Source organism: Mya arenaria, chromosome 5 (genome assembly GCF_026914265.1).
Source record: "Mya arenaria isolate MELC-2E11 chromosome 5, ASM2691426v1".
In the NCBI taxonomy this organism is placed as follows: Eukaryota; Metazoa; Mollusca; class Bivalvia; order Myida; family Myidae; genus Mya; species Mya arenaria.
This window is the reverse complement of record NC_069126.1, coordinates 30,522,798-30,536,041: the sequence shown is the minus strand read 5'-3', so window position 1 is coordinate 30,536,041 and position 13,244 is coordinate 30,522,798. Positions and strand designations below refer to the sequence as shown.

The 13,244-nt window shown below is 35.3% G+C and overlaps 1 protein-coding gene across 2 annotated transcripts in view; it reads right to left on the bottom strand.

Annotated features, from left to right (window-relative positions):
- Positions 1-13,244, bottom strand: part of LOC128234694 (coatomer subunit alpha-like) — a 29,482-nt gene that overhangs the window by 5,141 nt on the left and 11,097 nt on the right. For both annotated transcript variants that reach the window (XM_052949108.1, XM_052949109.1), the window contains 15 exons: positions 12,683-12,758; positions 11,623-11,705; positions 10,916-11,055; positions 10,152-10,237; positions 9,191-9,329; positions 8,237-8,399; positions 7,050-7,196; positions 6,198-6,387; positions 5,838-5,933; positions 4,814-5,005; positions 4,178-4,288; positions 2,764-2,942; positions 2,130-2,198; positions 1,588-1,724; positions 671-857 (listed from right to left, as the gene is read on the bottom strand). In XM_052949108.1, the coding sequence (XP_052805068.1) occupies positions 671-857; positions 1,588-1,724; positions 2,130-2,198; positions 2,764-2,942; positions 4,178-4,288; positions 4,814-5,005; positions 5,838-5,933; positions 6,198-6,387; positions 7,050-7,196; positions 8,237-8,399; positions 9,191-9,329; positions 10,152-10,237; positions 10,916-11,055; positions 11,623-11,705; positions 12,683-12,758 (1,995 nt within the window). The remainder of the gene's footprint in view (positions 1-670; positions 858-1,587; positions 1,725-2,129; positions 2,199-2,763; positions 2,943-4,177; positions 4,289-4,813; positions 5,006-5,837; positions 5,934-6,197; positions 6,388-7,049; positions 7,197-8,236; positions 8,400-9,190; positions 9,330-10,151; positions 10,238-10,915; positions 11,056-11,622; positions 11,706-12,682; positions 12,759-13,244) is intronic.

Below are 13,244 nucleotides of genomic sequence, written 5' to 3'. Positions count from 1 at the left end.
AAACAAATACACAGCAAATTGGCCCCTACTGTGACATCAGTGCAATTACCAGGAGATGCACAGCAGTGGATTGTCATGCAAAACATTCCATAAACTAGGCCTTTAAATACGATTCGAGCTTAAAATTGAAGAGATGGTGCAATACATAAACATGTATAACAAACAATAATTTTGACTGATAAACATTTAACTCCTTGCTAAATAATGCGTTTATGGAAAATATTAATTACTGATAACAAGATTGTAACTGGTTATTTAATAGAGAGCGCAAAAATATTAAATGATTGGTGAATGCTAAAATAATTACTGCGGTCTACTATAGTCTCATAAGGTAGAAAGACCGTGTTTTATGTTAATTTCTTTCAGATTAAACTCGGTATCCTTCATAAGAACCATTATTTTTGACATTTATTCATCATTTTAGGAATATCAAAACAATATTATCAGACTCAATATCAGTTGGGCTAAATCTTATTTGGGAGTAAGAGTGCATCTTTAAGATAATCAAAAGTTTATAATTTAATTACATTTATACAACTATCATAAAAATACATACAAATCTTACATATTTGACTGTCCCTTTTTGCAGCAGACTACCCTGTTTAAAGCTGTTTTAAACCCTATCAAAACTCATTCTTTCACCCAATTCAAACACAAACTGAAACCCTACCTCGGCAATCTCCTGTTTTGTATCTACCACAAGCAAGGGAACACTGAGAAGGATGTATCTGAACTTGTCCGCAGCATCGCCAAACTTTCCCGCTGTTGTGAGGTTATATGCTACTTGTAACTGTTGGACTAAGGTGTTTAACTTTAGGCCGACTGCTGGCACACCACTGCGACCACCTGCCTCTTTCCTGTGAACAGAATGACGCCAATTGAAATAATTATGAGTATATATCACAGACTTTTCAGCATTGGTGAGGCTATATGCTTCATGCAACTGATGGACTTGAGACCAACTTCTGGTACACTACAGTGACCTCCTGCATCTTTTTAAGACCAGAATGTGATATTTCAGAACAATTAGGGAAATGCATATGAATATGAATCATCAAACTTCAGCAATAGTATAGCTATAAATATGCAGCTGGTGTTCAGTTTGAGGCCAAACAATGAAATATCTATGAGTATATATAATAAGACTTTTCAAAATTGGTGCGGTTATAAACTACTTGTAACTGTTTAATTAAGGTTTTCAACATCAGGCCTACTGCTGGAACACAGCCAAAACCACCTACTTATTTTGTAGGAACAGAAATATTGAATAAAACACTATACTTCAAAAAGACTTAGCCCGTCCCTTGCAGCAGATATTTCAGACAATGATACATACATTTACATGTCAAAAATACCTAAAACTGCAGGTAATAAGATTTGTTTACAATTTTTTTTATTTGCTTAGGGAACATGTAGTCAGATCAAGTTCCATTTTTATTTTGTGTCTGTGAAACCAGAGTACTAGGCAGGTCTAACTGAGACTACATCTAAAACTCCCATCTCTTGACTACATTTGCAATATAAGGGTGGCTACATTTGCCACATATCCTTTAAATATCATACAATATATCAGCCTCATCAACTTACCAGTTTCTGTGGGGGTAGCCGAACAGTGGCGGTAGTGAGGGCATACCCTGATAGCAAGTCCTACTACGGCTAAATGTCTGCAGGAACAGTTGCTTGTATTCTTCAAAGTTGACAACACCAACTTGGTCATGTAGCAGCTGAAAACAAGATGGGAATGTGCTACATTTCAAACAAAACCAAACCTAACATACAAACATGTGCATATTTTTTCATGAATTATTGCATTTTCCTGTGTTCCTATCGTAATCAACATTAAAAGCCCAAAGCTCCATAAATTAACTGATAATAATACAACACCTTTAACATGATAGAATTAAGCCATAAATCATGTACCTGCTTAGAGTGATTTCTATCAGCTACATTGTAATAAAAGTTTATAGCTTATAGAATTATGCTCGATTTCATTTCCTGGGTGAAATGCCCCTAGAAAGTTTCTCATGTCGGGCTCGAATCAAAGACCCCAGGTAATTTATTAATTGAGTGTAAAAAAGTCCATTAACACGGATAATCTCTGTATGTTAGTGTCTTCATACAGTACCTACCCTCATAGCCGTCTCGAATGATCCAGCCAGCACATGGTCCACTGGTAATTGGGAATTGTTACACCACACCTTCAACACAAATTATTATCAATATGAAATTTAACCCCTGCCTTCGTGTAAACATTCATTCCAGATAGCACTATTTAGTTTATATTATATAGCTCAGGATGATCACAATTAATATAAGTTTGACAACAAAATATCTGTTTAAGTACATTTGACATTAACACAAATTCCTGATCTTCACTGAATAAATCAATGAGAACAATGCATAGTTAATTATCGAAATGTATACATGTATTCTTAAAGCGGGAAAAACTTGAAAGACAGGATATTGGAGTTTTTATATAGACAAATATACAAGCGCCTCAGGATATAATTTCAGAGACATTGTAACAGATGTGTTCTGTTCATAGAACACATTATGATGGAAACTAATTGACTTTTCATATTTATTTGTGAGAAAGAGATTTTTAAATGGCGCTATACAACACCCTCATCTCCCCTCCTACATAAAAGGTTTTCCATGGATTAATAATTATTGGTCTCCAAAACGTCAGAGACAAAATCCCGAAAACCCACGGAAGATTCCCACCACTGATCAATTGCCAAATTCAAATGCTATATTGCATACCTGTGCTTGACTGGTGCCTTTAGTGGGCGGTACAAAGAATCCCTCCCCTCCGCCAGTGGGCGTGGCTGGAAGGTCAAGGTCGGCGGGCAGTTCAAGATCTTCATCATCGACATCCCAGCCCCCTCCCTCCGTACCATCCTCCCCACCAACGCCTGCTTCCTCTCCACCAAACTCGTCATCTGTAAATAAGCAAATATAGCATTATTTAGGGGTGTGTCAAAAGTAAAGGGGGGGGGGGGGTCAAACAAATGGCAGAAGCCAACCAATTTATGATCTGTGAGTGGGATAAGGGTTTAAAATACAAGTTCTAGTTAATCCTTTATGATCATTCATTTCAACAAAAGTATAAACAAGTATAATGAATATTAATTCCAAGGACATAAAATTCAATGTTGCGCAAATCTTACCTGAATAATGAATACAGCATTTGTTCTAAGCATTTTTCAAAGTTGGTCAATTTCATACCTACACTTATATAACAATTATAACTCAAATATTATTCAATAATACACATGTTACTATAAATAGTAACATTTTACTATAGAAATTCGTTCCCGCAATAATGATTATCGTCTCCGCCCGTGAGATTATCACGGCATGTCAGGGCGATTATGGCATAATTGCCTGACGAAGACGAGAATGTGCACACTGACGTCATTTTCACGAAACTAAAAATGGATGCCGTATACTTGGTAGGCAAACAATCAAACATAAGTAAAAGCTTTAAAGGGATTAAAATGGAACTATCGGTGCAATAATAGTGAAATTAGTTTTACCAATAATGACACCTTCTGTGTTTCAGTAACGAGTACTACCCGAAACCGTACCGGATGTTGACATCGGTAAAGGTCATGAAGCAGTGAGACAAGGAAATGTTTTGTTGAAACGGTTTGTTTTACTTTATTTGCTGAGAAATGTTAAATATTCCAGCGAAATGGCTAGGGTCATTCAAGCCAAGATTCTTATGAAACTGCTCCTAGGCTTGATCGACCCTAGCTGTGCATCACAATCAGCTGATGTAACACAGGAAATTTTTGAAGAATGGAAAAATTGCAGGTACACATATGAAAAGGTTTGCTATTTTGATTTCCAATCACTCATTATTTTTTATGCAGCTAATGCCATTCAAAACCATTTTGTTTTATCTCATTTTTAAGACATTCAGACTACATGCTAATTATATGACATATCCTTCATTATTCCACAAAATCATGTTTTTAAAACCATTTGAAATCATTGACAGATGAAAAAACATATGTAATATACAGGATAATACATGGTTGACCATGGCTTTTGGTTGATAATTGCACCAGTGAAAATATTGCCCTCGGGCAATTATTCCTTCAACTGGGGCTATTATCAACCAAAAGCCATGGTCAACCATGTATTATTCTATAAATAATCAGCCACCTACCATCATCCAATTTGATATCATCGTCTCCCCAGCCCTCTCCAGCTCCCTCAATCTCGATATCGTCTGCGGCAGCCATCTTGTTTTGTTGGCCTCCACGTGCAGCCATTGCTCCTGAAGAACAGAACAATTTATCTTTTCATAATAGAAGAGAATGAAGAGAAGCATACATTTTTCTTAGAATACATAGCTGTCCTTAACATTAGGCCAATAGAAATTAATTGCTAGATTTTCATCCATTTGTTTTCTAAATGGGTGCAGGGTTGACATTTTTTTTTAGATGACTGTTTCAGCTTTGAATATGTCTTCATGCTCTTTTTTATTGCATAAGGGAACATATACTTGTCTTTCCAGACGACCCACAATTGTAACTTTTCTCCTTTTTTACATGTAGGTATGAATAAACGCCGTTCCCGGACAGTACCAGACTGATATGCAAATACAGACCCTAGATCAACTTTTTTATTTGAGTCAAGAAAATTTAAGCGGCGGCTGAAAAAAAAAGGGGCAGGTGGGGATAAAAATCTAGCAATTAATTAAAAGTCGCTCAGAACTACTGACTACAAAAAGAGCAGAGGCTTTATAAACCTTTTAAAGAGTTTTGTATTTTAAGGACACTTTTTATGTCAAACAACAAACCTTCAAAGAATCCCTTGGACATTGTAAGCAGTGGCCAGTTGGCTTCTTGCTGTGTTATAGGGGGTGGGGGATTCAGCAGGGTGGCACCAGGATACAGGTCAGGCACCCTTTCCTCCTCTCCAAACGACTCTTTCAAAGTGGATGCCTCCTCCTCTAGTCCATTAGTGGCCGCAGTCAGGTAGGCTAGTGATTCTGAAGAGTGGCTCAATGTTATGATTTGATTATATTGAGGATAATTGTTTGGTTTGGTAATATATTTTACCGAGTGACCAAAATATATATTTCACAAGAGGCATAACCACGAGTAAAAAAAAACAACTTTTGGTGTTCTAAGGTGAAATATATTGCTATCTTACAGTGAAACAAACAATTTTCTTTTTATTACATGCCTAAACTTGGAGTTAAGTCATTTAATTACACTTTTTAAGGAAAACCCGCCAATTTGTATTAAGAAACGTCATTTCAGAAATGACATCATTGAAGTTGTTTCTCAGCCCTGTGCGCGCAATTGCTTGATATGGAACCGGCTAAAATTTCAAAACAGTGAAAAATATCAATGTGATATTTTGACTGTTTCAAACAGTGAAATAATACTTTTATTTCACTGAAAAATTTCTAAAATTCACCAGAAAGCATATTTTAAACAAATTTATTAAAGTTTGATTGTACAACCAGCTGAAAGCTGATATATATCACTCTCAAGACTGATTCATGGGTTGATACAAGAACGGGTGTCATTTCAAGCCCATGAGGAAAGTACCCCTGGGAAGGGATCGAATCCACAACTTCATTGATGAGAGGCAAAATCTATAACATTAGACCTCTCCTACCTTCAGCATGATGGTTACAACATGAAATCGAAGTGTCTACAGCATTTAGATTTTTTATGCCAACAAGCAGTACAAATAATGGTATATCTGGTTAATTAATCTGATAAGATGAACGGGTATGTGTTCAATGCTTACTTTACTAATCAATGAAATTTTTGTCAAATAAAAGAAAGCTGATCTTCAGCTCATCTTACTTTGTCCACAGTTGGATAGGATTTTCACTCGCTCCTGAACATCACCCAAGAAGAGAGCATTCTGGAAATGTCCACTTGTATCCTTACGGATCTCAGCTGAAAAATAAAGAACCATTCTATTATTATAGCATAACAGATAGGCTAACATTTGGGAAGGCTTTTTCTCTCCCCTATATGTCACAGACTGCATAAATTGCAACGTGAGCAGTCGGGCATCGAATCAAAGGCACTACCATGTCCCTAGAAACAAAAGCGATACAATTACATGATATAACCAAAATCATACATGTAGGATGGCCATCAAAAAGATTTTAAGACCATCTTAATAACTTTCATATAAATGCTGATAACATCACGTACCAATCTTTGTCATCTTCCTCAGCTTCTCCAGATTTCCAGTGATCAGGTAGAGGAAGGACAGCTTGTCAAAGTTCTTGGTCCTCTGGTACGCCATTTCCACTATCTGATGGTTTCCCTGGAGCAGGGCTGCTTCTCCTAGCTTCTCCCAACATGCTGGGTCATCCAGGGCCCTAGCTGCTTCCAGGGCAATCTGAAACATTTGATAAACCATTATATCTCTGCAGGACCTCTCCAGGAAACATGGTAATAACAGAGTGTCTTTGTCACATTATTGTTGTCTGGTATCCCTAGAGCAGCAGCATCACCTAGCTCCTCCCAACTAACTGGGACATCTAGGATCCTAGCCAGTTTTAGGGAAATCTGGTTTGAAAATGGATACATCAAATGTGGTAATAAATTATGCTGGAATTCATTCTATTATGCTATAAGGTAAATTTGCCATATTTTTTCTCTAATCACTGTTTTGACACAATTCACACACTTCAGGCTTGTTACTGTTCGTTTCAAAACAAACAAATATACATTGTAACTCAGTCAAAACCCCTTTGAATAACATTGCTCATCAAAGGTTAGTCACTATGGATTTTTTTTTTACCTCTGGCCACAATTTGAAGTTTGTTTTCTGGCCAACCCACAAAAATATTCCCAATCCAGAAGTTTTCCGTGTAACGGTGGTAAAAAAGGTTTATTTTTTTACAGTATGAAGGGTAGGGATGAAAATAATATACATAGTATAATATGGTAAGTGAAAATCTTATCTCCCTACCTTCACCAAAAAATGTGGGAAGCAAAAAGCCAAACTAATTATTTACAGATAGTGGCATCAATAATCATTTTCATTTATATCCTTACCTCAAGATTTCCACACTCCAGAGCAAGACCAAATCTTGTTTTCTCATCCTTGACAAAGTGCAGAGCCACCTCAGGGTAGCCCTTCTTCTGTAGATAGGAGATGATGGACTGGCCCACCAGCTTGGCATGTCGCACCATGTGTAGAACCTGCAGAAAGGGAGGAAACATAAGAGACTTGTCTAAAAAAATCCGGAACTGGGGCCATATTTATAAAGCATCTCAAGTCATTCCCTAACTTGATTTCTTAAAATTGTCAGTGATATTCAAAGAAATGTGCCAGTATTTTCAACATAAAAGAATGTTTTTTTCAATAAGGTTAACAAAAACAATGTATTTAAGAAATTCTTACATTTTTATATCATATGACCAAAGAGGCAATTAAATTAGGAAAGTGACTTAAGAAAGAAAATGACTTTAGAAGTTTAATAAATACCGCCCCAGGATCAGAAGATAAGATTCCATATTCATTATTATCCTTATCCATAGACTGGTATCAGTCATTGGAAACCATAAATGTTTTTTTAAAAATATTATATTAATTTATATCTACAAAAGAACAACAATTCAAGATTTCTTGTCATAAGGGCCGGTCAGTCTTATTAATATGGTCCAATTCAGATTTCATTCCTTTGCTAAATATCAATACTATTAAATTCTATTCAATTGTTTTCTTCCAATAATAGACATGTTAATTATATAATGACAAGATTCAAGCTAAATAGATAATCATTTCAGTCACAAGATGTTTTATTTAAAAAGACTGCATCAACTTCTTAGTCAGCCCCCAATACGTAACTGTGATATGCTTTTGTGAAATTTGACTAGGAAAATATTGTAATCATGAATAATTAATCATTTAATGTGGAGTTTCACAAATAATTCAGAAATTTGCACAGACAATCATACAAATATTTTCCCGTGGCAAAAGTTATCTGGCAAATAAATTTTTGTCCGCACTACTTATTTCAGCATAGCCTCTTAGACCACTCGCCTGCAAAGACAACAGACAATACTGAGTATTTGAAGAGTATTTAAATGTAACATGCAGTTTCATTGGAAGAAAAGTTTTTCCCCTACCTTATGCATATTCATATAACAAGTTTTTGTCAGTTAATTTTCCCACGGTATGTATCAAGTGTAATGGAAGAAAGAACCATGGTTGCCGACAATACATTATTCATCCATACCTCATCATATTTCCTGTTGACCAGGGCCAGTTTGAACTTGAATTCTGTTGGGTCAATGGCCATCACCCTGGGTCGTCCTTCTCGGTCCAAACAGAACACACTGTTGCCCTTGATACGGGTGATGTAGATGGGCAGGTCCAGGGTACGGATAATACCATGGTCACTGCAAATAAACATTTTAACCTAATAAGTCATCGATTATCTACAAATTAGCACATAAATCTAGAGGGTCAAGGGCCATAACCCTCAAGTGTCCCTCTCTGTCCAAACAAAACACAGTATTTCCTTTACAACAGGTCATGTAGAGCTTAAGATCTAGGGTATGGATCATAATTTGATCACTGTAAAAATGGGTAAAAATTGAGACTTAAATACATGAAAGCAACTAAAGAAATACACTTAATGAATAAATGGATGTGAACTAATAAATAGTAAATTTCTCCCTGCATATTGCTACTATCAATTTGACTGCTGATTCCATTTAAAATTTAGTTTTGGAAAGATTCCAGGAGTACCAGTACATTTGCACTGAGAATCTGCTACAAGTAAAAAAAATGCAAGTCTAAAGATAGAAAATATAGCCAGTAGGTGCCAATTTTCAAAACCTCTTAAGTCCCTCATAACAGGATAAAGCTAAGCTTTTTTGTTTTGGTATAATTTGTGTAATATTTTAATTCTGAAGAGTTTTGGGACCTTAAAAAGGAAAGTATTTTTATGACAATTACGATAAAAACTCAAAATAGTGTAAATACTTTAGTAAAATCATGAATAAGAATTTTTTTGGCTTAATTAAAAGAAGCTACTTCAAAGTGTAACACATAAGAACTTTTGAAAAATTGGGGCCAAATTCTGAACCTCATTCTAAGTTTTTGTCAGTGAGCTGTAATTTGAAATCTTTTAAGAAAACTTTATGCATTCATCTCTATGTATTTTACACTATTAAAAGTAACTCACCCATTAGTGAGGGCGTATTTGATGTGGTTGCTGGTGGTGTATACAAACACCCCGCTTTCCTCCCATGCGCCGCTCTTCACCTTGATGTTCTCGTGTATGGTGCACAGGCTTTCCAGCTTACGGTTGCAGATTGTGATCACTGGAATATAGAATATCAGAGTGATTACTGGTGGCACATATAAACTCCTCACTCCCTTCACACAAACCACCCTTGAACAAAAAGCCATCATGTATGGTAAGTTTTAAAGCTTACGGTTGCAAATTGAGATGACAGGAATATAAAATCTTTCATATAAGAATATATAATTGGTTACTGGACTTTTTGACATGGTAACTGAAATATTAGACATGGTGACTGAAAATTTCCATGTTGCTACTAAAATATTTGATGTGGTTTTTTGTAATTATGTAACTAATGCTGGTACAAAACACTGAACGGAGTAAAAGCTGAGGAACTGGTTATTTTCTCATTACTTCAAATCTGGATGGGATGTGAAAGGGACTAGAAACGAGAGAGTCCAAAGATCAGTAAATACAGTAATTCCTCAAATCAAGTCTAGACTATTTAATACGAACTACATCTGATACTAATAGTTTCCCCTCTCATGATGAGTACAGCTACACATACTGACATAATTTTTATATTTACTGGAATTCACGGAGTAGACAAACTCAGTTAATTTCAAATTAGAAAAATAAGCAAAATTGCCAGTCCTTGTACTCAACGATATCAATTTTATGCAAGTTCTTGACAATTTTCTCTTTTTTGCTTGCCTGGTGTCTAGTTCCTTAAAAAGCAAAATCATCATTAGTTTATACTAATTTATTTGAGATCGATTTTCGAGAGGCCTTAAGAAAGTACCCCTGGTGTGACTCGAACCCACAACCGGTGGACTTTGAACCAGTAACCCACCTTTATCTTCAAAATTAACTTGGAGAAAAGTTTAAACGCCAAACCTACCATGTTTACTGATGAGGGCTACATGTGACATATCAGCTGACCAGATGACGAACTTCACCTTCGACATCTTCACAGAGGCAAGCGACCTGGAAAATGAACATTTTGTTTCATGTAATTGACATGAAGTTACATATATCTGGAATATGTCCACCCTAGGTATTAACATGTTTGTTTGACTAAAGAATGCGCTTTTAAACAGTAAAGTATTAATCAAATGTGTGAATTTTGATGGGTGGTGAGCCAATATTATTTTCTTATCAATTGAAATGAATAAGTAGAATGCAGATAAAGAAAATGTAAAATATTTACCAATACAAATATAACTCAAGTGTTTTTGGCCTTCAAAGAGTGCAAAATAGGTATATTTTATGTATGTCTGATTTTAAATGAATTAAAGAGCAAATATAAAAACCTAAATAACTGTACGTATGTTTTTTTTTCGTAATTTTATTTGTCATATTAGTAACCTACAAGAAAATACATTTAAATGATAACCAAAATTTAACAGTCATCGAAATTAGTCGTTTGGATGAACAAACTGAAATTTTATATACTACTGCTTGGCATTACATTTTTAAACAAGCCCTGCTATATAAAACCCAGGATTTGAGCAAACCCAGAAAGCATTTTGCCAGAGCAGAGCTTGTGGGCTTATGGTAATTTTGACCACTGTTTAATGGGGTCACCTTACATCAAAATCTAACACTAAGGTCAATGGAGCTATCAGAGAACTACTTTATTCATGTGTCAGATTTCGTATGTACCTTTTCTGTTGAACATCAAACAGTGTAACACTGTCACTGTCCTTCAGTAGAAGACACCCAGTGCCGGCATAGAAGATGTCCTCGCAGTTTGGCGTCTGAACCTTCTTGGTTATCTCATTCTTCAAATTCTTGATTACAATCTGAAATGGAATGATTTATAATAAATATTCGTTATACATATTTTCTGGTCACTTAAAATTTACTTTATATTACAATAAATAGAATTATTTTTTTTTACGGTCATAACACAGTCACTGTCAATAACATCATTTGAATTTTTACAAAAAATGTGATTGAATTGGATAAGTTTAACCAAAAGAGTGACGATTGTTATTTATAAAATACTGCAATCATAGCTGACACTGTTTTGTCCATTTCATGAGCCAAAAAGATAAAATTTTAGACCCAACAAGCACAAATTCTTTAAATTTCTATTAATTCTTAAGCCTGGCAATGTCGGAAAATAGTGCATTTATCTTATACCCTATCTTAAATAAAGATTCTTGTATTTTTTATCTTCTTGATTCTTATATAATGCAAAAGTCACATTTTTAACAAGGCCAACACATATTTAACCAGTTTGATCAAGAATAGCAGGCTTTGGCAAATTTTCATCATTGAAAATGTTGCTGATAAATATTTAAAAGTGATATTTCAGAAGACATTATTTATGTTATACAGCATTTGAAACTAAACTTATACCTTACCGAGTGAGTTCTGTCCAGCACGGCAAACCTGTTCCTGGCAACCCAAACAGCTGATAAGCCCGAGGACCTTTTACTGTCTGGGGCTGAAAAAAAAACATGATTTCACCAACTTCAGTTGCTTGAAATTTTGCATGTCATTTACGCATGATTTCAGGATATATTTCATTTCCACAAAGTTTTGTATACATGTCTTGAAAGACTCTATGCATTCATGTCCTACTAGTGCATGAATTTACTGTAGCTTTTATCCTCACTAATATACAAGCTAATAATATTGGCCGCAAGTAGAACAATATTGTAGAATTCCTATAAATGCTTTCTATCCCAACACTTCAGGCATAGTTACATGCCACAAGTCTCATAACAGGTGATCAAAATAAACCAATCAACATAAAATCAGCCTACATCCATCCTCAGTAATTATTTGATTGTCTAGGGCTTTTACTACACTTTATTTGGTTCCACGGTTATCAAAATTCAAAGCAAGGAAACCAGAAATTATGTTAATTGAAGGTCAATACACATTAAGAACAAAAGGGCTAAAGAATGAAAGCCAATGCTTGTCTGGGTTTTTTTGTCAATCAAAAAAGGGCCATAACTCATCATTTATTTAAGCCAGAGTAATGGGCCTTGCTACACATGTGAGTATTGTCTCAAGCATGAGTTTCATGTTTTCAATTGAATTCCTTGAACGTTTTTGAGTAAATGCCAAGGTTAAAGTCTTTGTAGAATGACAACGCCACGGCAATGATGACGACACCTAGGTAATGACAATACCTAAACTTTATTAAATACACAAACAGACAAAGTCATGAAACTGTGAATAAGACGGTGGACTGAACAATTCACTTAAATCTTATTTTACCATCAGGGGTTCTTGACTTCACAGTCGTAGTTATTGCCGAGGTCAAAGTTCTTGCACTACAACAACACTGTCAACCTCAAACACTACATCAAGGCTATGACAATACCTCAACTTCATTTCCTTCAATAAACAGACAACTTGATGAGAATGTGAATCAGACAGTGGCCCGAACAATGCACTATAATCTTAACTTACCATCAGGGTTCTTGGCATCACTGTCCTTGGGGATGGAGTACAGGTCATAGGTACTGTTCTCAACATTGCTGGCTCTCTGGAATAATGAATGGAAAATGTTTTAGAAACAAAACTTAAATACAAGTTTCTCTGAGAAAATTGTCTTCTTGAGTGACTGTGTCTAAGTGTTTAGTTCGATTGCATAGACAATTGTAAGACTTTATCCATCATGAAGACAGATTATACATGAGCTGAAAATAATCACCCTTCTGAGACTCTTCAGTAAGTAAAATCTGAGACTGGTATTTATTTTTGAGGCCTAGAGAACAGTCAACTGGTGGGTTTCATAACCTCATAATTTTGGCAAGGGGCAGGCCCCTGTACCACAATTTCCCCACAATTACGAACTGACTGCTTGACCAGTATTCATAAAACTTTTTAAGGCCATTCTTAACTTTTTCTATTAAATTAAAATAATTGTGTATTTAGTTTTTTAACAAACATGTACAAGTAAAAGTTTGTATTTTTAAGAAAGTCAATGAAAATGAAGTATTTCTTGAAAATATCAAGAAAATCATACCAT